This window comes from Sparus aurata, chromosome 3, assembly GCF_900880675.1.
Source record: "Sparus aurata chromosome 3, fSpaAur1.1, whole genome shotgun sequence".
Classification (NCBI taxonomy): Eukaryota; Metazoa; Chordata; class Actinopteri; order Spariformes; family Sparidae; genus Sparus; species Sparus aurata.
The window spans coordinates 13,903,409-13,927,938 of NC_044189.1; the positions used below are offsets into that span (position 1 = coordinate 13,903,409).

The following is a 24,530-nucleotide window of genomic DNA, read 5'->3' on the forward strand; positions in this document are numbered from 1 at the left end:
TTCAATTGTGTGTGTTTGTGGCGATAATAACAACAGCACAATTATAATTTAAATCTACATTGACCAACTTTATTTTTGAATTTTTACGGTCAGACAAAATGTGGAACTGGTGAAAATAGAAATTCTGATACCAACATAATTATTAACTATGAAACATGTTTACATAGTCCCAAAACTGAACCCAGTCAGAGCTCAACTTAGCTTAGGTTTGCATAAAAGTTCACACGCATAAAAATCCCTGTTTCACTGTTTCCTGTCTCTCCTGTCTTGTCTTAGATCACAGGCTCAGTAATACCTCATGCAGGACTACAAATCCCTACTGACCCCGCACTGTGACCTTGAGTGCATGCCCCAAAAACATCCTTTTGTTAAAAAACATTTTACAATGTTTGTTACTACAAATATCAAGTACTTCTGAGTGTTAAAATTCCACTCTTAGCAAACAAAAAAGACCATTAAATAAAATGATCATTTACAATATTTATAAAAAACAGTTTTCCACACAGATCAAACTCAATACTCCAGTAATAAATTATGTATTCTCAAGATCTCCCAAGAATTCATAAGTTGATGGCTTTTTGTCAAATGCATAGACTATTTTCTCTATGGGAGATGAATACACTGACTCAGAACTAAAATATAAACATACTAAAACAAACTTGAAAAGAAAAACACATGAAAACAAACCGAGAACGAGGTGACTTTCAAAAAACAAATAGTTCAAAGTCTGTACAGTAGCTTGACTGGTAGATGTAAGTCAGTAGAAATTGTTTACGCTACAGTTTCTACTTCTAAAGAAAAAATCACAGCATTAAATTGCTACATCACTAGCACAATGTGAAATGAGTGTAGATGTTTACACCATCTTTCTGAGAGGAGAAAAAGGACACACTGTAGCAGTTCAATTTCAAAAGAATTAAAAAGCAGGACATCATGTTTTATTGTTAACTGGTCATTTTGTCACTTGTCTGAAAAACTGGCTAATATGATGGCCGCCAATTTAGGTCTTTTTCTCTGGTTTTCTCATAGTAATTGATTGTCCTGGACCTTTGGTTTGGCATTAGCTATGGACTTGAATTAATTAACCAACTTGCAACAAACTTTTCACAATTAAGTATTAATTGCTTAGTCTAAAATGTCCAAAAACAAGATGAGAAATCACAATTACCCAGAGCCCAATGTGACATCCTCTAATATCATCTTTTGTCTAACCAACAGTCCAAAACCCCAAAACATTTCATTTATGGTGGTAAATTACAAAGAAAAGCAACAAACCCTTATATTTTAAGAATCTTGATAAAGCAAATGTATGACATTTTAGCTTGAAAAGAATTTAAAAACACAAGGATGAGTGTTTACAATATGAATTCTGTTGGCAAATAGTTTTCTTTTGAAATTAAGTAAATTTAGTCACTGGCACTGCAGATTGTAGCAAAAGATAGAAGATGGCTGATGCACTGATGCCCTTCAGCACTAATGGATGTGGCTGTATTGGAGAAGTAAGGCTACAACAAACTATCGATTGGTAATTGTTTGTTTCTCAATTCTACAAAATTCCCAAGTGATGTCTTCAAATTGCTTCTTTTGTCAAACAAAATCCCAAATCTAAAGACACTTCATTTACTTACATAAAAAGCAAAGAAAAGCACTAAACGATTAGTCGATTATAAAAATAGTTGGCAGCTAGCTTTCTTTCATCGACAAATCGACATCTCTACTTAATGTACATCAAGAGGGAATTTACACAAAGAATTCCAATTGTCATGTGATGGAAAGGATTTGGATTTGATAAACGGTGTCATTGGGACACATTTTTGCAGGGTTTTTTTGCGTACATTTTCTTCTTGTGATTGTGGGCTGAGTAAGTTTGAGATATCAACACGCAGTGTTAGAACAATGACCAGTGCATCCCGTTTCCCTGCATCTGAATGGGATAATGAGCTGATAATGCTAAAGCCTGCATTTTGCCACCCATTAGTTCATTACAGTGGGACCATGAATTTGTTCAGTGAAGATCTGCTAGTTAAACTGAAAAGAGAGAAACTGTCTGAGCACTTTGCCTGACTCTTCTGTGTTGATGACAACTTACATCACAATTTTGAATAAATCTCTGATGATATTGGACCTGCAATTTTTATCTAAGTGCATTGTTGCCAATGGTGAATGTTGAGACCAGTGCTAAACTTAAAACAAATAAACCAAAACAGTAGTGTAGCCCATAAAGAAAACATATATAAAGAGGTAAAAGTGAAGTAAAACGTTCAGATCACAGTTGGAAGTGGCATCCAGTCTTAAAAATAATAAGATTTGGTGATTTTTCTTGCTTGAGTCTCACCACTCATTTTTCCACTGCTGTCTGTGGGCCTTCAGCCAATATGATGTCCTCATATGATGTCCTCTTTATCCCTGCCAACGTAGCTTCACATTTAATTTTAATTTCCATCTAGACTTCCCCCTCCCCTCCTCCCCCGCTAAGCATTTATTACAATAAGCTCAAACAATCCTACCTCATGTCCATAAAGGAAATCTTCATGTGTGTTTTGGTACCTAAATTATCTACGCTCTTAACAAACAAAAAGCATGCATTACACTTCAAATGAAACAACTGTGTTACAAAATAATAGAGTCCACCTCATTGTTTTGCATATATTGTGCATTATCCAGTGCCTCTGTCCTGTTAGGAGTTATGGCTGGTTCCTTTGAAGAACAGCAGGCCTCTTTGTTCAGCTGTATCGATGCAGGCTGGAAGCCAACAGGAACGCGACGTATGTTCACGTTCCTTTATGGAGAGACCCTGAGGAGGAAGTGGAGCGGCTGTTCACCTGCAAGACACAAGTGTGAGGCACACCAGTTAGATCCTTTCTAACAATGCTGAGAGGGAATTTATATGTGTGTGTGTGAGTGAATAATGTATTTGCCCACTGTCAAATGGAATCATAAAGTTATGATTGTTTTATGATGAGTTTTATTTTGTTCAGCCACCCAGTAACCATTCAATGACAACATTGAACAGGAGATATCAAATAGTGAGATACATACTGAATGACTATTTTGGAAGGATATTTTTAACTGATGAATAACAACTTAAATCCTTAATTTAAACTTTATTCTGTGAATAATTATATATTTTTAAACTATTAAGTTTAAAATAGGTTTGGGCTAGTACTTTTGAGACTGGCTGTTTTTTTTTTCCCCCCCAAATGTTTGTCCCCCTCATGTTAACAACCACTCAGCAAAAAAATACTTGCCCTTTTGAAACCTTGAGTGAATAATAGTCGTGACTTCCAGTGTGTCCTTCGACCTAACCAGTTCTGGCCTTTCCCATGGTAACAGTGCAATGATAGATGTAACTAATACTTGCCTTGAGCGATTGTTATGGCGTATCATTAATTCATGAAGACATATGTTAGCAACTTTATGGAGTGAATGCCACTAACACTACTATTATTGCTGAGCCCATTAAGCTAACATTCTTAAGCCTCGAAAATGCCACTGATTCGTCAGTTACTTTACTTATTTTACTTAGGCTAGTTCACAGGCCACCATAACTAATGACCAAATAGCATGCACTAGTTTTATTCTATCATTTGCAAAATTAAATATGCACTGATGGCATTTCAGCAACACTGGATAACAGTTTTACCACTATATATAAACCTACTCAATTAAAACAACAAAACTATGTACATTGAGTTGTTTACATATATATTCGGACGCAAAAGTCTTATTTTCGCTTTATTTTAAATGTATTAATTTTGTTCATTTGGGTTAATGACCTTAATGAAATATAATCTAAATATATTTGTACAGTATGTGATTAAGGAACATCTAATAGTTTACTGACAAGGTGTCACAAATTAATATCAAATTGAAGCTGGTTCCTTCTTGAAAATGAAAGTTTAAAAACACAAAGAGACATGTAAAACAATCTACTATAGCAAGAGATATGTTCCAGTATTACTCATGAGCATCCTTCAGTGTTATCCATATTAGTTTTCTGTGATCCTCACCCCTACAGACTGAGATATTGCCCATCTTTAGTGTTTAAAAAGTTGCCCACACATTACTCCAGGGGAAAGAGGAGAAAGCAAGAACAGTTGTAGGTAGCATCAGGGTGGGCCTGACTGACAGGCTGATGACACACCATATGGAGACGCTGGGCGAGTTTTACCCTGAGGGGGACAACAATGTTTTTTTATTACGTGTTTGCCTCATCCCTGTCAGCCTCTCTTACGGAAACAAGAAGGAAGAGACAGCCAGGTTGTGGAAGTTGACAGCCGCGCACGCAAACACATGAAAACACGCAGGCGCACGTATGCACAGAAATGACACAGACACAGACAAGGTGCAGACAAGAGAACAGGTCCTCACAGTTGGTGAAGACGTACAGTACATACTTGTGAGATAGAGAAGGACTTTTATGCTGTTAATAATTTTAGAAAGCTGATGGATCACATTCACAGTTAACTGATTTTAGAGATTTTCCTTTCAGCTGAACTGTAATTAAAACAAATTCGCTGATGCAAACAAAGTATTGACCCATTTCAGACTTCAATTTGTTGAGTACAACACTTAAGATGATAACACTTCAAACCAACCATCATTAATAAATGGCACATTTCTAGTAAATTAAACTTTAGTTAACTTATTTCACTGTTAACAATGAAATGCTATTTTTTATTTATTGATGACCTACACACTATTAACCATAAGTTGCAACTTCACCATAAATAATTGCCTAATAAATATAACTTTAACTATAAATGTACCATTTATTAACAATGGTTACCTATAGTTAAGACAGGATGAAGGTTTGTCTACATTAGTGATTCTTTACACATTTTTCCCTGGAAATTGTTCAACAGAGGTGGTGAACCACCTAGATCTCATCTAAAACTCAATTTAGTTAGTTAGTAAATGTTAATTAAATATATGGTACCTTTTGTGTGAAATAGCATCTCAGCTCTTTCTTGTTTACTTTAATGTTTTATTTCTTAATGTGTTCAATTTGTATGTTGTGAGTGAAGGTGCTACTTAAGGCAGTGTGTCACAGCTTCACTAGGAAACACTAACATCGTTTTACCCTATGACACATCTGTTGAAAATGTTGTGATCAGTATCATAAGAATTGTTGAGTAATGGCCAAAAATGTTTGTGAGGTCACAGTGACCTTTGAACACCAAAATCTACTCAGTTCATCCCTGAGTCTGAAAACTATAATAGCAGTTGCTGCTGCAAATAAAACATACTTGTTTGGAAGCTTCAGAGGTGGAATGGACTTCTTTTCCAAAACTTCCATTTAACTGCAACAGTGCTGTGAAAGCAAAGAAAGAGTGAATATTCTGGTCATGCCGATGGGTAACTATAGTTAAATACTTAATTTCAATATTCATCTGCCCGTTTGCAGTAAATTAAACTAAAAAGCAAAGCTCCTCCTCACCTTGTGGATCAATCCTGGGATCAACAAACCCCCAGTGCTGGTAAATAGCAGCTAGGTCATGGGGACTGTAGTTTTTCAGGAGACTTAAAATGTCAATGTCCATCGGCATTTCTCCTGCTGATTCATTCTTTCCCTGAGCAAAATGTAGTGGTTCTAAATAAGCTTTGTGACCCCACATGTTCATGGCAGCCCAAAGTTCAGGACCCTTGGGGCCTGAGGAGGAGTCACATGACTGCCTGCGGGGATGGGGTCTATCTGCAGCTACGTTGGTTGAAGTCCCGCCATGATTTCTGGCCAACATAAAACCCAAACCCTCCTGTGGGAAGTTTGCTTCCACTGCAGCTCTGTGGCCTCTGTGTTTGGGGCTGCTTGTAGGCTGGAAGCTGGGGGCACTCTTGCTGTGCACAGTACTGCTCGATGAAGTAGCTTGAGGGGTGCTGGAGCTTTTTTTTCCACCCTCATCTGCCCGCTTATGTTCACTAGACTTCTTTTGAGGTAGTCCCATCCTCCCACTAGACTGTGTACCATCTGAAGAGTGTGACTGATGCTTGGACTTCGGAGCACCTGATTGGGTCTTGGGAGCTGAGTGTTTGCTGCTGCTGTGGGAAGTGCAACCTGGAGGCTGTGTGCGCTGAGTTCTTGGTGCAGGCAAAGCAGGGCAGTCCTTGCCTTCGAGGAATGGAGGAGGCCCTGTGCGTCTCCACTGGGTGCCACCTGCCTTTAAACTCTTGGGGCTATTAGAGCTGGGTGCCCACTTGGGTGCCATGGAGCTGCTGCCATCCACCCTGTGTGCAACCCGCTGATGAATCCACAGCACTTCAGGGTAGGTGGTAGTGTGGGTGCAATACGGGCACTGATGTCTCACTTGACCCTCTGTTTTTACTGGATCATCTACAGTTCCTTCTCCTTCACTAAGGGGCAACGAGGACAGATTAAGGAGACTTCCCGCATCAGTAGTAGCATGTCCATGCCCTTTAACCTCATCTGACTTTTCAGTTTTAATATTTGACTGTGCCGAGCCATGGCCAGGCGTACATGTGTAAGGATTCCAGAATGGCTGACTGAGCAACACACTCCTTTTTCTGAGGTAGTCCATGTATCTTGAGGCTTTTGAACCACTTTGGCAAACATTGTCCAAAATGGTGCTGTGTTTGCTGTAGGGACCCAGGAGGCCCCGGTGCTGCCGCTGCAGGTGAGACCTGAGTAGTGAGGCGTCGACAGTTTGGAAATCACAGTGCTCGCAGAAGAATGATTTCTTATCTGTGGGTGAGAGCGGAAAAAAACAATGTAAAGGAATGCAGATAATTATTCGCTATGGGCGTATAAGTTGTTCAGTACGTGCCGATAAGATTTTGTATCCTTTTCTCCTTTTATTTTTTTGCAGATGATGCAGAGAATATGGTTGCGTTATACATATAGTGTGTGTGTGTGTGTGTGTGTGTGTGTGTGTATGTATGTGTGTTTGTACAGTTCAATAATATGAACTTTACTAATAATGAAATAATAAGTTTAATAATTAGAACTATATAGTTCTAATTATTAAACTTATTATTTCATTATTAGTAAAGTTCATATTATTGAACTTTACTGTTTCAGTGCTCTGATTTCATTACATTTTATCTAATTTGAAGGATCATTGCAAAACGTGTGTTTATGTCTACATTCTGTGTATAAACTGTACGAATATTGGTCAATTTTTGTATCAGCTGGGCTCTAATAAAAATTGCCCCACTAAAGAATGACACCTGCTCTGTCAGTAAACACATTTCAAGTTTGAAATAAAGCACATGAAGAGATTTTCAGAACCACCAGAACTCTGGCCGACTAGAGAGCTACGTTACATTGTTGCGTATTTATGAGTTGTAGCCAACAAATTATTGTTTGAGCTAATTTAAACATATGAGGATTATCTTTTCCTTAAAAACCTTATAAAGCTCACCAATGGGTGAGCAAGTATTTTTTGTATAAACAAGAAAAACTCCAGTTGCTGTAATTCAATTATAAAGTCACTAGAGGTCTCTCTTTTCCACAGTAAATTCTTACTGTGTTATACACCGATAACAGTGATCGAGTATTGAATATCCACACTTCCACACCTTGTAGCAGTATCAGACTTAAAGACTTTTGGCCTGTCTATACTAAACCAGCAGGTTTTTATCAGAGAGCTCATCTGCATGTCTACAAACATCCTTTGATTCCTTAATTAAGACAAAAAGGGTTGAATATCCAACAACTGTCCCCAGCAAAAACTGAGTAATTGATTCGATTTCAGGGAATTCGAACAAAAGTCTGATCCAAACTGTTCCTCAGATATTATAGTGTGGTGTGGCTTACCCTCCTGGCCTTGGCTCCTGGCACTGTTGGTCTGTTTAGGTGTGACGTGAACATCTTTGACTTTCTTAGTCTGCAGTGCCTCATAAAACGCATGACCAAGCCCGTTCAACAGGACACGATCCTTCTGGCAAATCCTCTTGTCACCACCTTTAGCCTGAGCCAAGCTATTTGATGTCCGATCAAGTCCTGTGTCACCCTTCATCTTCTTATTGTTGTTGCTGGAGGTGTCGATTTGCTTCCTCTTCTTCTCCTGCTTCAGGGGTACGTACTCGCCCTTTTCTGTGTCGTATGCCACCTCAGCATCTGCTAGCCTCTCCTCCCATCCCAGACATTTCTCTGTGACCTCCACCAATCGTCCCTTTGTGACCAACTGCCAAGCTTGGTAACTACAAATGGGATCCAGCTCTGGGATTCGCCTGCCCGGGCTTTTTTCCTCAGAGGTTTCGCTCAGCCCAACACATGTGAGGTTCAAGGCTTTCATAAAATTCCTCTTTGCAATGTCTGGCTCAGGGGCTTCAATGTCTTCCTGTGTTGCATTTTGTGTCTGTGTTCGGCTGTGGTTGAGTTTATGTAGCTTCTCATGTAATCGCAGTGTCTTGCGGTCCAAGAAGAAGTTACCACAGCCAGCACAGAGCTCATAGAGGCACTCTTCATTTATCAGCGATGCTGGGTCCTGAGGAACTCCATTGATGGTGGCAGGAAGCTCATTGCCTTTGCCACCTTTTAGCTGAGCTTTGACCCTATGAATGCGCATGTGACTTTGGAGGAACCATGCCTGTCGGAAACGGCGTCCACAGATCCGGCAACCATGATCCTGGGAGCTGCGGTGCCTTTTCATGTGATTTTTAAGGAGTACTACCTGAGCGAAAACCTGGCCACAGATGGTGCAGGTACAGGACACACCATCAGCCTCATCATCCAGCTCAACCACATTTTTACCCTTCACTTTTTTCTTGGTTCCTTTCTTCTTCACCTTTCCGTTGACTGTATGAGCTTTGTCAGAGTGGGTGACTATTTCAGTAGGGTCAGGAGTCTCAATGTTATCCTTCTGCTCTTGATCTCCATCCCCGTTCTTGTCACCGAGGTTATGGCTGAGGAGACCCAGTTTATGGCTTCGAATGTGGGCCTTCAGACTGCCCTTCTGAGCCGTCCTGTGCTCACAGTACGGACACTTGTACGGCTTCTCCCTTGTGTGTCTCCTCATGTGTTGGGACAGAGAGCTGAGAAGGGGAAAGCTGCGGCCGCACACTCCACAGGTGTGGCCAGAGGTCACATCTTCCTCTGTCTCTGCCTTTATATTAGCTGTGGGTTTCTGTGAGACATCCTCTCTCTCTTCTGTCTCCATTACTTTTCTCAGAGCACCAGTATTTCAAAAACCGCAGCTGTGTTAATAGATCCTCTTACTGTGCAAAGATTATCTTCCAGCAATTAGTAAGTTCTCAGAATGTTCATCAAAAACTTGCAAAACAAAGATTTAGTGTCCATCCTGGATTTTTGAAGAGATGTTCTTGATCAGGTTGCATGTCGTTTGGGCGAGTAAACCTATAAATAGAGAAGAAATAAAAAAAAGGTTTTGTAGAATTACACCTATGATCCAATTTCACAAAATTACATCAAAAAGGTCAGATATTAGGCAATCACCATATATAAGATTAAAACAATTCTTAAGAGGAGATTATAATACAGCTCAGCCAAAATGTTTAATAATTATGAATTAAAGAAAGAGTCATTACCTTATTAGGATAATCATGAATATTCTAACAAGTTAGTGACTTCAATAAATGAACTATTTTACTGATGAATAATCCCACAGCTTTCTGCTTTATTTTGAATTGCCACAAGGGGGATACAATATTAATTTTGTTCCTTGACAGGATGGTAGGAAAATGTAATAATTTTTTAATGATTACTGGGATAATATTGTGTATCAAAACTATTTTGGCCCAGATAATCGTGACAAGAAAATATCATATTGTCCCATGCCTAGTTCATATATTTAACAGTAAAAACATTTTAGACCAACAAAACATCTATAAAACCTCAGCATGCAAAAAACATACAATCCTCAGAGCAATATATACCACCATTTTGAAATACATGTAAAAGCTGGAGCTTAGCAAAGAGCATCAAACTTATATGTAGTTTTGGATAAGGTGGTGACACACATACAATTTATGAACTATATATGGTGTCACTGTCATCCCTGTAAGGTTTAAAGTAGTAGGGTTTAAAAATGAACATAAGGGACTGTTGGTTCTTTTATTGGCTTGCTGTCCTACGAACCCAGAGTGCTGGGCAGACTTGAGGAAATTAAGTATGTGATTTGATTTAAATAGAATTAAATAGATTTCAGCAGACTTTATTAAATAGTTCTGTAGATATAATCTACAGATTTTAGATATTTAAATCATTAAACGGTGACAACCTCACTTAAAAAACATTATTTTGGTGTCCCTAATCAAAGAACTGCCAGATGGCCAGTATACTTTTTTGGTTCAAAAGGCTGTCGGAAATCACATTTCTTTGTTCCTTATGCTTGCATGACTGTAAATAGAACATTTCCAGCGATGCTATGAATACACCAACAGTGAAAGCAGAAGTTGCGTATATTTAAGGTAGTTAAACCTGCAAATCACAGACTAACAGACAGCCAACTGAGACCATTTGCATCACACAGAATTAGGAATAACCTTTGTCCCTTAGTGAATAAGCGATGGCTGTCTGTGCATATTAGAGCGCGGGTCAGTGTCTCAACATGCGTGTGTGGGTCGGTCCTTTGGTTTCCTATGCCTAAATTGAGTGTGTGAGGTGGAGCATGAAGAGATGTATTCATTCCTGGCCAGCCAGGATGAGCCCTGAGGGGCGGTCCACTCTAATTCACGATCAATAATCCATTATCAACAAACTTGATTTTAGAAGCTCACATACAGGAACACACAACCTAGATTCTGGGGTAAATGCTCACGTTAGATTATGGGTAAAGGTAACAAGGTGCATTTCTAAATATTACTATTTAAATAATTAGAGAAATATCACAGAATTAAACATTCACAAATCTGAGGCAAAGGATCTCAGCGGCCAGGAAGGTAAGTTTGATATATGAGCCTCTCATAGTTAACATTTGACTAAGAAAACCATCCAGGAACATAAAAGGCATTTTTTAATCTATGTGAAAACTAGCACACGCACGTTAAACATGTTCCTCGGGCAAACCTGACTATTTGTTAGACTGTTAATAGTGAAAGAAAGTTCTCTGTGGCTTGTAGCCAGCCAGGCAGTCAAAAGAAAAACCTGCTATTGTGTCAGCCGCACCAGAACTGTCACATCGCTTCATGTCTGGCCCTCCACCCCTCATTGGGGGGTCGAGAGAGGTATTGTTAAAGCAAAGAGGCCTGGGCCTGCACGTCACTGTCTTCGAATACATGTCTGGGCAAAGAGGCGGCACAAAAGACGACTCTTGTTTGTCTTGTCAGTCTTTTGAATGTGAGGAAAAACTAGGTGCACACATACACATAAAGGCTAGAAAAAGAGATTGACTCTGGTATGATTTTCAGGGGACAAGACTTGTCTCTCTAATTATCTGTATCTGCATCCACGGTCGCATCTGTCTGTATGCATGCCTGCCTGCCTGCTCACGGTCATGTGTGCTTATCCGCTCACGCTGGAATGGGTGCTGTATGTGGAATATGGGAGGAGTTTCTGAGGTTTTCCCGGACATGGCAGGTGTTTGGTAGGCAGACGCCGTCAGATTAGTGCACGGGCAATGTGGCACACTGTCTCCAAGAGGGGGGAGGCTGTGCAAGAGAAACTGGAGGGTGGCAATTAAGGGGTTAAGGTTAAGGCGAATGTAATGAGTTAACACAATGGGGATAAAGTCAGAGAGCTGAGGGCAACAGATGGGAATAAACGGGCCATCAGTATGGAGCGAGCCACCTCTACAGTATGAGCTTATGCCTTTGTCAAAGCAGCCAAAGTGCTTACTTAGTGTGTGCTATATATTTGCATTTGCAATATCCTACTTTGGCTCAATCATAAAAGTCAATTGTGGCGTTCATTTTAAGCGAGGAATATGTTAACTGCATTTCTAACAACAAAAATGAATCTTCTAACATATTTTAGTGTTCTGTCTTATCTTTTCCACCTCTTCTGCTTTCATCCCATAAATACTGAGAGCCCTTTGGTGGATCTGTAAAGTAATGCAGATAGCCAAACATGTTGCTCCAGGGCTCAACTCATTTCTTTTAGAATCCCTCGCTCCCTTTTTCTCTCTCTTTTCTTTGGCAGATGAATAGGCATGTCCAGTCAGCTGTCCTCGCATTGATTCATCCTGACGTCCCAACCAGCTCAGCACAAACTCCCTATGGTCAGGCCACTGATGCTGAGAGCCTGTGTGCTGTGATGTGTGTGTGTGTGTGTGTGTGTGTGTGTGTGTGTGTGTGTGTGTGTGTGTACTTGCATGAAAATATCCACTGTCAGTGTGTCGTGTGTGTGTGCGTGTGTGTGTGTGTGTGTGTGTTGCAACGCCCGTGTGCCTGGTTGCTGCACTGAAACTGTGGGTAATTTCCTGCCAGGATCTGGAAATAGCTTTTCCCCTGAATTCACTTTGCAAGATACAAAAGCATCCCACACACCAAAATCCTCAAATACCTTTCTTTTTTTTGTAAGTAAGAAATTTCCACTTATAGCTAATATAGGCAAAATTCTGCAACCCCATGACTGTGCATGTATAGATGCCTGTGTGAGTGTGTGCGTGTATGTGCTGAAGTCATCCAAATATTCCCAACAACCAGCAACAAGCCTGTGCCAGCATACCCCTGACTGGAGATAGCATGTGACTGTCCTTATGCTAGTGTTCAAAGCCATAGTCACTCGCTAAGCCTCAGCTCCCATCTACTGTTTTGTGTCCAATAATCCTGTCTGTTTCCACCACCTGCAAACACAACTGAAGCATGAAACTAAACTAATATACAAACTGAGTAAATTTAGGCGACATACAAAGGAAAGCAATCTCCCTTTATCTTCAGATGTGTATTAGTTTTCCCAAAACTGTTAATTTCTTTCTGTTAGTTAATGTTTCTGTTATTGCTATCAGAGTATTATAGAAAATATTTTCACAAAAATGGAAAACCCAAGTTCTTTGAGGCCGTCTGTTCAAAAGTATGCATATTTAACTCTATATGCATATGGATTTTTCAGGGCCAATTTATATTATTAGCAATTAAGGAGACCATTTAACAATATTTTTGACCACATATACAGCAACAATGAAAATCTAAGTCTCCAACTTTAGAGTAACCCGTGATAGCATGTACCATTGTAGAATAACTATTTTTAGTTGCTTGTACTTTACTTGAGTATTTCCATTTCCCTGCAAAATGTTAGTTATACACCTCACAACATTTTGGAGGCAGATATTGTACTTTTTACTCAAGTTGAATTATTTGATCACTTAAGTTACAAGTAAAGCCACAGATTTAATTATCAATATAAAATAAATCAACTCCTATGGAAAACTATTATGCATTATTGTAGTGTAATCTGTCGATCCCTACTGAAAAGTCACTGCGAAAGAAACCAATGTGAAAAATCAGTCCAGAGCCCTTAACAATATCTTAATACATATAAAGGTAAAATGCAAACTCCAAAAAACTCTTCAATCATCTGCTTTTTAATGTAAATCTTTTATATACGGTGCCTGAAACACATACATTAAGCTCTGGCTTGCAAATTTACCAGTACTGTACCTAAAAGACCAATAACACCTGAGCAACTTTCTGATATCTGTATTCCGTTCTCACCAAGTCATACTGAAATTCATTCTCTTTATGAAATAAAAAACAACAACCTGACAGTAAGCTACACTGCACACCTGTACAGAATGGTTAGGATTTTCATCCCTTTACTTGTGTTTTGACTCAAGTATGCAGAAAAAGTGTTCTCTGCTGATTCACTGCTGATGCAGTTGAAGATGACTCCTTCCAGATGTAGAGGAGTCGACTCATGCTCCCAGGTGCTTACATCAGATGACATGTTTAATGACTATCGAACACAAGGAAGCATGTTTCACGTTCAGGTCCAGTGCACCTTAGGGTAAGCTAAAATAATCTTCTGTTTAGAGCACACAAAATGGCTAAAATAATTACCTTTCGGGATGCGACCCCCATAACCACAAAACAACCACGTTAGAGCAAGTGCTAAAAAACGAAACAGAAAATGAGTCATAGAATATGACAAAAGGGATGTCACTCCCATCACAACAAACAATCTTGAACTATTTTCCTAGCTCAGGACACAATGTCCTGTGTTATACATGTTGCCAATATAATGAGCACAATGAGATTTAACTTGACTTTTAACTCAGAGATAGTCTTCAAGACCGTTCCTAGAACGACTTGACTGCATGAACAACAGTGAAGCGGCGCAGTACTGTGGGCGAACAGCCTAATGTACCTAAGAGATTAGACAGCCATGAGCTCAACAGTCACAAGCATGGACAAACTTGCGCACATTCGTGCCCATCCCCCTCCTTGTCCAACCCTCCACTCGGTTACACAACATATACAGGGATTACTCTTCATAGCATGAGATGAGCTGCTCGATGAGTGGCCTTTTATCGTAGATGCCCCTCAGTGCTACGAAGCACACACAGGGAATGGGGACGTGACAAAGAGAAGAGAGGTTCCTGACAGAGATTGTACCTGTTGTGGAAATTTGAAAAACCTCTCAAAAAAACATACACATGAGGTATCATGCGATGAGATCTCTAATGCAGATGTCAAAAACTATCTGAAGGATGCCACTGAGAGCAGAAGGGATGTGACTTCTACAGACACTATGACTCTTGTGATTTTGCCTTATATCACTGTTGTTAATTTAGCTGCTGTGGTAGGTCTGAGGGATCCACTATGGACCCACTCTCTTTTCAGTCTGGATTGGCTAGTGTGGGAGACACTGGAGTATAATCTGCTGGTATTAACTTGCTCTCTAAAAAAAGCACTCTCGACAGGGATTAGATTACCATGGCAAGGTCAGCTCAGACTCGCTCTGTCTCCCTTTATGTCCCTCTATCACTCTGCTTTCTGTCTTTTAACTTGATCGGTTTTTCCTCACATCTTTTGTGCTACCTGCTACCTGTGACATGTGTAAATTTTAACACTGTTCATTTCAGTCGCGCCCAAGTAGAGATCACGCTGCCAGGGCAGAGGAAAATTTATCAGATTAAAACAGATTAATTACTGTATAAAGGACATTGTAGTACAATGCTTTGAGTTTTGCTTTGAAAAAGACATGTCAATGATTTCAAATATAAAAGGTAACACCATAAATTCAATGCATGAAAGTGTCTTTACAGACTCTTGGGGAGTACGACTGCACACATGTAATCTGATAAATTGCCTCCAGTGATGTTACTCAGTGGAAAAGTTGCATTGTGGGTAATGTATGCATCAAAGGACAGAAGATAATGTGTGTAATACAGAAGGCGGTACCTCTAGTCCTGCTGTACCGATTTTTAACATTTGATTACAAACAGTGATATATGAGTGCAATGCTGGACCAGATTTACCAGGCTGCTTTTTAAAAACCTAGCGCCTACATTACCCAGAATGCAACTAAGCCACTGAGACACATTTGTTATCAGATTGCATTCAGATTTCTCTGGAGCCACAAAAGGCTTTATACTACTTTTTCACTTATGCAGTATTTCTACCCAAGATGTGCAAGCACACTTCCTATAAATTAGGTTGACTTTGAAATAGATCTGCAGCTTTAAATTGTTTGACCAACAAAAGTTAACTGCCTGGTGAACAAAACGTTAGAAAATAGATTTTACCAGAGCTCAGTTTGACAGAAAAATATCTTTTTTTGTACGATTTAAACCAAAAGTATTTAGATTACCATGTGAGAAAAGTAAGAAAACAAGCAAATACTCACACTAAAGCCTTATAAAGAAGCTGGAACGAGTGAATTTTGACAGTTATTATTGCCAATTTCAATCGACTAAAGAATTAACCTAGTAATTGTTTCATCTTTACATAGCAGTAAAGTATTAAACCTATCAAACCTTAAACGTTGCATCTTCATAGGTTGAATAAAAGAACATAATTTGAATTTCGATAATAGATTTGAATTAATTTAATTACAGCATTGTTTAAACATCTTCAATGTGGACTTTTGACTGACTGATCTTAAAGAAATGTAAGACAAATGTTATGCTAAAATATCTTAAAGGGCAAATATTTTGTAAGAATTTCTTCACACACAAAATGCAGTGTAATACTCCTTCTGTGTGATAATACTGTAGTGAATGATTTGTTTATTTATCCTTGGTTAGTTGGAAAAGAATCTGGCATTGCGTTTTTCAAAATGCCAAAACTAAATACTTGTTGGTTTGGAAAAAAAAAAAGAATAAATCATTTCAATGAATTTACAGCAAAATCTCATGTCCAAGAGCGGGACTACTCTTTTGTGTCATGTGGATCTTCATCAATGCAGATCAAAATTCGCAAATAACAAAGGTACTGCTGATTTGTAGTACAGAACAACATGTGTGTAATTTCCTGCTATGATTAAGGTAAGGATTGAAGGGTAAGGCGATACCTGCTTAGCGATTTTACCCTGGAGCAAAAGAATGACAGCTGGCAGCAGGGTCTGGATTAGGTTTCCCATAGGGGTATTGCATCTTTTACACCACCGCTTCTTTGGAGTAGAATGGGCCGATAGTAACCTGACTCCCTCAGACCCATCCAATCTCGTCTCCCTCTGTCTCAATGGGGCCAAGCAGAAGGGATCTGTGGACGCCTTACTCATCCCTCCCATCTTCCATCTGGACATTTCGCCGGTGTTTGCACTCCAGTTCCTCCACTGGAGACTTAAAGGGCAAGTTCTTTATTCCCCCCAGTAACCTATTTGAGTCATCACAAAAACATATTCAGTTCCTACTTCTGCTAAATTTGGTTTGGTTGCGATTTGTTAACAAACTCAGGATTAGTGCATGTCATTAAACCAGTCCTTACTTCCATTTGACTACAATCCTCTTTATTAAAACAAGCAGTATTTGAATTATCAGTGGCGGGTACAGTGAAGTAGATCCTACAGTAAATGTTTTATTTTTTCCCACATTTAAAACTAATATTTAGTTATATTTTGACGGTATCTACTGATAGATCCTAACATAAGTGAATTGTATGCATAATTAACATTATTGATTAAAATGCAAATTTCCTCCGTTTGGCTTTAAATTGACAGAAAGTAGTGAAAAATGTCCATTACAGTTTACTGCCGTCCAAGTTCACATAAGAGGTTTGAACCTGATTATCTTCAACAGCCAACAGATCCGACTTATTGTTTCAGCACAAATCAAATCTTTTTTCTTTTCATAGGATAATACAGCAACTGTGTATTTCCTCTCTTGTTTTTTCAAAAGATATTTTTAGTTCTCCCATGCCATCTGGTGAACAGATCACAGTCACTTTACGTTGTTTAATATTATTATGGGCCCTGAGATCCAGGTAGCTTGAATAACACACCCCATGCAGACAAAGACAACATGGAAGAGACAGCTAGCATATGTTAGAATTGCACTGAATTCAGTATGTGGTCCATCTGTATGCTCTGCTGTTATCAGAGGCGAGAATGCACGCTCAGCAAGAATGTGCACATTTACAGGTATTTGCACACACTATTTGAGAGGCAGATCTCCATATTTTGCAGGCTTGTGGCCCTGTATAGTAACATTAAGATGTATTTCTTACTACTTGAATCAAGATATTTAAGTATAGATAGATATAAGATTAGATATAAGTTTAAAACCCTGGCAGTTAAAGCAGTCAAGTGCTTTATAATAACCATGATAAAATTACATTTCTGAGACATTGGCGGGAACGGGTGACATACTGTTTTCAAGAGCAACCCTACTGATGTAAGCGATGTCTGACTTCTCAAGCTAATATTTAGTGCAGCAAAGATTAAACAATTAATCAATTAATTATCAACTATTAAATTAGTTGTCAACTATTTTGATTATCAACAAATCAGTTGAGTATATCTTAAAAAAAAATAAAAACAAAAATCCAAATTCTTTGATTCCAGAGTCTTAAAATGGAATAGTCTCTTGTTTCTTCACTTCTCTCTGACAGTAAGGTTAATATCTTTGGGTTGTGGACAAAGCAAGACATTTGAGGATGCTGACTTTCTCTCATTTTCTGACATTTTATAGACTAAACAACTGCTTGATAAATAAGTGACAATGAACATAATCATTACTTGTAGCCCTTGTCAATTTTTTTTTTTTTTTTTTAAAGAGGTACCTATACAAGATATTTGGGATGTGAGCCTTAATCACATGATGCTTTTTTAACTGCTTCACAATGCATTCACAGGAACAACAGCATAATGACTCGGACCTGTTTTGATCCACCTAATTCTCCTGAGGTTTCCTTGCTTTATGATATCCTCTCCTTGAAGTACCGCGCTGCTCATTTACAGAGTGGGCATTTGTTGGTCAGTCGTCCTTGTAATTTCTTGTGGTTATTTTTTAGTTTAATATGTTTAATTAAAGCTGTTACCTACACCAAATGGGGTATTTTTTGGTTGGTGATTTTGAGACTTGTCTTTTGAAATAGTCAGTGTATTTGCTCTAACACTGCACTCTATAAGCACCTTAATGGGGTTTGGCACTGTCCACTTGATTAATTTTCAAACTCTGAGGCCATACTTTTGTTGTTTTCGTTTGCCCCTCATTACGGAAGGCAAAACGTTTCAGCCCATTGTCACACGACACGAGGGAGCTGCCCAAAGTGGAGATGGCCTTACCACTCACATCTTCCTGTCTGCTCTGTCTGCTCCCCTCCCCCCCTTCCAGCAACAAGCCCCTGTCCAGACCCCAGTCTCCTGACCTAATCTGGATGATTAAATCATTTTTCTTTAGCACAAATTTTGTCCCCCGCTACTCTTGTCTGGTCGTCGCCACACACCCTCCCCTATTGATCGTCATACTGAGGAGATTACCCTAATAGCTGGGATTACCTCCCCACATGTTGGTTGGCCACATACAAGGGGGGAGGTGGGGTGGGGAGGGATTGGGGGGGTTCATGTTGAGCATGATGTGCAAGTGTGTGTAAGGAGGGTGGGAGGGGTGGAGGAGGAAGAAATACAAAAAAAATCTGTGTTTGTTTATTGTCTCTGAGCACTCGGAACATAAAAGAGCTTCGACCTCTATCGTGTCCCGCAGCCTGAGGGATGTAGTTAAGACTTTTTGAGCCGACAACGCAATCTTTAGCAGAGATGATCAGTCATGAGACAACAGACAAACAACACCCCAAAGACCTATTTGCCACGTATTTGCCCTCATGTGCTCATGACTCTGAACATCCTGGGCTTTAGAGGCCAGTGGCTTAAAACAATCAGCTGATTTCGCCCAACAATTTTGAGAACCCTCTCAGCATTTCGGTCGCCTATCAAGCCAAAATGACGGACATCTATGAGGATTTGCTGCCTTTCTGCACGTTATGTCACTGTAAACTACATTTAAAGATTCCACCTCGGGCTCTGGGCAACTTGCATTTCCCACAATTTCTGACTTTTTATGGATTTACTAGGCTGCCCTACTGTTTACTAATCACCTTTTAAAGCCACAAGCAATGAAAACAATAACTGGCCATCACAGTCCCCCTCCACATGTTTCACAACAGCCCAGTTGGACATCCCTTGGTTGGGCTGCTGCTGCCTCTGCTGCTAGCTGTGAGGTCTCTCTACTTTACTGTTTCTAACAAGTGCCAGAGGTGCAAGCAGCTAGAAATCAAGATGTTGTACCCACAGAGGCAGGCGAGCAGAGAGAGAAAGAGACTGGAGGCCATTCAGAGAAAAGGAATTCCGTTAATCCGCCGCTGATCCGGTACAATGGCAGCCTTGTTGTCTGTCCCGTTTTGCACTCACTTACCACAAGTTTGCGTGCGTTGACAATGCTCACTAGCAGCTGCGCCGAAACCGCAGGAGAAGATGCTGATAATGGCGCTGTAAATGACGGCGATAACGAGGGGGACGTCGTTGTCAGGAGACTTGTGTCAGTCGCTAGCAGCGAGCCTGCTCCGACACTAGATTCACCGGACTTGGTCGAGTGTTTGTCGATAACTGACATCCATATGACTGACTGAACAACCCCACGGCACGCTGCAGTTAACTTTGGCTTCAAAAACTCCTAAAAAACAGAGCAGCCACACTTGTACAAAACTGCAGCTCCTGCGGGAAAAACACTCTTTTGTTAGTTGACCGTCGTTTAGCTTCACTCCTTACCTTGAACGGGGGGGGGGAGTGTTGTTAGGCGGCAGGTCGCTCCTCCTGAAGGAATCTCATCACCAAACAACAACCACAAAAAAAGCGATGGCGAACTGACAGATTAACACTTGAAATCGGGACGCAGTCCGTGAGTCGTCGGCGGGGTTCACCTCCTGCTCCTCCGCAGCCTTCAAACTTCACTGTTGTGTCTCTCAATCACAGCGGTGCACCTGAACCGCAGTCCCGTCCTCCCCCTCCGCAGCAGCAGCAGCAGCAACCGTGGTTGTTGGGGACTTGAGTGACGCGAGAGATAACGTTATTAACGTTAATAACACGGACGGCTGATCTCTGCGTGCGCGCGCTCTGCCCCATTCACCGAAGTGACCGGAGGGCGCGCGGGACATTTAGTTTAGGGACTGACGTCAGGTGGCGTAAAAATACAAAGGTGGATGTCCTCCAGCAGCAGCCTCTCTTAGTAGTTTACAATGGACACACAAAGACTAAGAGAGATTCAATTTAACCTTGTGTGGAGGTGAAATAATTAGTTGACGGCTTTTGACCAAATTACTGGATTTGCTTCACTTCACTTAACATTTTTTATTTTTCGTATCATATCTCTATTAAGACTATTATGAGACAATTAAGGCAAGGGGTGAGAAAAACAATCAGAGGAGGAAGTTTGTTTTTTTATCATGCATGTTCGTGAATAAAGTCGTTTTGTGGAGAATAAACTAGAAATATCATTTTGTGAATAAAGTCGTATTGTCGAGAATAAAGTTGAAACAATTTCGTGCATAAAGTCATAATGGGGGGAATAAAGTACAAATACAATTTTGTGAATTTAGTAGAAATACAGTCACATGATTAAAGTAGAAGTACAATTTCATGAATAAAGTTGTGTCGTCGAGATTAAAGTAGAAAAACAATATCGGGAATAAAGTCCTATTGTCGAGAATAAAGTAGAAAAACTATTTTGCAAATAAGTTGAAATACAATTTTGTGTATTGGCAGAAGTCTCTCGTCCACTCTATGGGGCGCTCAACACAAAAGATCCATATATTTTCATAGCCAGGAAGTCGAGCTTTTTTTGGTTTCAAAACACCCCTCGGCAGCTTCCATAGGGATGAATTAGGTTCCATGTAATATAACATCTTTGGTTCAAACACTAACTCTCCAGCTAGCTGCATGGCTATCTGAACTAACAAGCTAATAGTGGCTTCAATCATAAACAGAATACATTTAGCAGCAGTAAATTACTCTGGTGATAAGCTGCCCCTATTTGTTTAGACTATGAGTTCAGCAATTAGTTTATACTTAAAAAAAACAAAAACAAAAAAACAAAGAGGTCATGCACGGCAGTAGTCCTCACAGTAATCTGCCAAATGACTACAACATCAGCATCACTTCAGGACCAAGGAGAGAGCACACAGTATAGGTCAGACTTGACATATAAACAAGATTCCACTTTGTGTATCATCATGAATACCATCCCATCAACAATTTGACTGCAGTATGAATAACATTAGCATTATTCCTAGTTATTCCTTCACACTAAGATTAAGATCAGTTTACAGTCACAAATCCATGTCAAGACAAGACAAGGCCACCAAATCAACAACTGCACTTGTTTTACCTGCCTAGTGTTTACAGCTGGATTGAACACTCAAACTACATGTCATTTTAAAAAACTCCAAACAACAAATTAAATATAAGTTTATTTCCAATTTTAGATGTCTCCTTCCTCGTCTCATACTGGTCAACCGGCCAATTACTACTAATCCGGAAGTCGATGCTTGTGTCATCAGCATGTTTAATTACCATAGCATATTTTACAAAGTAAGGCTTTGTGTTTTTTCATTTTTATGTATGATGTATTCCAGCCCTGAGCAACTTCTCCCTCCACCATCAAGCCAATGGGCTCCTGCTGTGTGTTGTTGGATCAGATGTTTGTCACCAGAGGGCTCACTTTAGCAAAGGAAATATGCTGGAGGGAGTCCTTTCCAGGCCTCCTCCTCTTCTTGACACAGTCAAGTGTTGTATTCTCATTTCACAAAGGGTGGCAACAAAGCCACGCTGCTGCTGCTGCTGCTACTGCTACTATTCCTCACATCAAAACCTCTTTATTCCCTGTGGCACGACTTTGGTTAATGCTCACAAAAACGCACACCATGGTGGCATCAAGCAGTATGAATCCAACTATATGAGTAGTTTATTCAAGAGGTACACGAGAAGATGCACCCACTGTAAATATATGACACCAGCAGTTTTGAATTAGGATATCCTACTAAACTGATATATTTGTCTTTATGTTTTTTGGTATTGTAGATAATGTATCACCTTCCAAGATATCTCAATAACTCTATGACAAAGATTCCTGTATAGCATCTATAAATTATAGTCCAACCAACTTACATCTGACACAGCTTCACACAAAATAAAAGCTTTTCTTTTTTCTTGCAGGGGAAGGTCAAAAACTTACAATGAGTCAAGGGTTCAATGCCCAACAGTGAAGAAAGAGACACAATACTGTACATTTAAATCTTCTTGTTGCTCATACTTGTTAAATTTAATGAAGACATAACTGCATTTCCCAAAAAGCTGAAGAATGTCTGTGCCACCTCAGAGCAGAATTAATTGAAATCTTTGATCTCTTGCCGAACAAAGAATGCAATCAGTGTTCATACCCATGTACCACCTATAGGCACACCAACAACAACAATATACACATCAGCACTTCAGTGGCAGTCTGTTTCTTCTTGCAAAATTAATTTCCCTTTTTAAAATTCAGTTAAGAGGCTGTATTAGATTATTAGAGGGGTGTTGGCCACATGAGCCGCATGGCTGCAGGGATGAGTTTACCCTGTTAAAAGTGTTTTTTTACCCTGTTAAAAGGGTTTTTTTTCCATTAACATGTGAAGTTTTTCCTCACTCGAATCAAGGGTCTAAGGACAGAGGATGTTGTTCACTGTTCAGATTGTAAAGCCCATTGAGGCAATGTGATTGTGATTTTGGGCTCTATAAATAAAATTGATTTGATTATTCAAGACTTTTATTTTTGAAATCACTGACTACATGCAAGGTCCACCACTTAATTCCAGGCTGAAATACCTAAATTATTGGATTGATGAAGATTAAATCGCGTACAGACATTCACAGTGCCCACAAGATGAATCCCACTAACATGGTGATCTTCTGACTTTACAGCTACTAACCAGTTGATTTTTTCTTTTTTTTTAACTGACAAGTCTGGATTGGATTACTTGCTATTGAATGTGGCACAGAAATGTATCCCCCCATTAACCCAGTGGTTAAGTGGAGTGGAGTATGGTGTTCAGCGATCCTTCAGGGGGTTCCGGCATAGATCTCATAATAGGGGAATCTGGACACAGCATCGTAGGCGGAGCCCAGTTCATTCTAATGAAAGCTGCTCAGTGGTGCACAAAGTCAAAAAAGTTTGACTTCCTGAGTGTAAACCTACCAGAAGCTTCCACATACCTTTGGTTTCCGGGGGTCTTGGGTTCCCAGGGGAGCCCCCAACATGGGAATAAGTTATTTTACTATGATTTCATCCATATGTGACACTATGACATAATGTATAGGTATTTTGGTCATGGGTTTAATACACATACTTTAACAGATGTGGGACCCTGGGACAAAATCTTGTCAAAAAGGGGTCTATGGTCTAATTTGTGTCGATTTAGGGTCCGTCATATGAAAAACATTGAGAACCACTGCCTTAATTTCCTCTTGCTTGGTAATTATCAAAGTCAAAACTTCAATTCAGTCAGTTTATGACTGAATACCCACTAAACTAATATCATTCCCATCTTTCTCAGCTGCAGTTGTTGTGTTTAATGCTAAGTAGCAAATTTTAGTATGCCAAAATTACAATGGTTTAACGCTATACCGGGCTACGGCCACCGTGTTAGCATTCTCATTCAGAGTGTGTAAGACTCAGTTCAGAGGTCACAAAATCTGCCTTCCAGCAACTTAAAGCTAAAAAATAAAAATCCTGCACATAACCCAATGTAAAGCTACGACTCGTTGTTTACACCAGTTTTTTGTGACTTACCAAGCTACTCATCTACCTCTGCAAACAAAAAACATCTCAAATGTAGCATACAAGCTTTGGTTTTTCGGTAGAGTCTTCCCTTTGTTATAGCAGGATTTAAATAAAGCCTTAGAGGACAACATTCAGGTATAAATCAACATGTTGTTTCTGTTGCTGGCCATCAAAACACTCGGGCAACGCTGCATGTTTTGTTCAGCAAGTTTATGATGATGGCTCAGTTTCGACAGCATGGCATTAATCAACTTCCCCACTCTTCCGCCTCCTCCAAGCTAATTTCATTTAGTCATTCACTGCTGATGTTCTTTCCACTATCAACAGCTCATAATGAAGAGTCATCGATGCAGCTCAATCTAATCTTCAAGCAATGCCCCGGATATAAATAGAAATAAAATAAAACCTCAAACAAACTCT

General features: G+C 39.7%; 2 protein-coding genes across 3 annotated transcripts in view; one reads left to right on the forward strand and one right to left on the reverse strand.

The window, feature by feature from the left end:
• The window catches only part of LOC115579080 (relaxin-3 receptor 1-like), a 51,869-nt gene that overhangs the window by 23,166 nt on the left and 4,173 nt on the right, over positions 1-24,530 (forward strand). The window lies entirely within an intron of this gene.
• LOC115579079 (zinc finger protein 516-like) lies at positions 48-20,429 on the reverse strand. Of its 2 annotated transcripts, none has more exons than XM_030412559.1 (5): positions 20,066-20,429; positions 7,775-9,316; positions 5,441-6,700; positions 5,250-5,314; positions 48-2,822 (listed from the first exon to the last, which is right to left on the reverse strand). In XM_030412559.1, exons 2-5 carry the CDS (start codon positions 9,117-9,119, stop codon positions 2,772-2,774), a joined length of 2,721 nt encoding a protein of 906 aa, XP_030268419.1. In that variant the 5' UTR covers positions 9,120-9,316; positions 20,066-20,429; the 3' UTR covers positions 48-2,771. The 2 variants fall into 2 exon arrangements, with proteins under 2 accessions (XP_030268419.1, XP_030268420.1); XM_030412560.1 differs by lacking the exon at positions 20,066-20,429 and adding an exon at positions 19,713-20,040.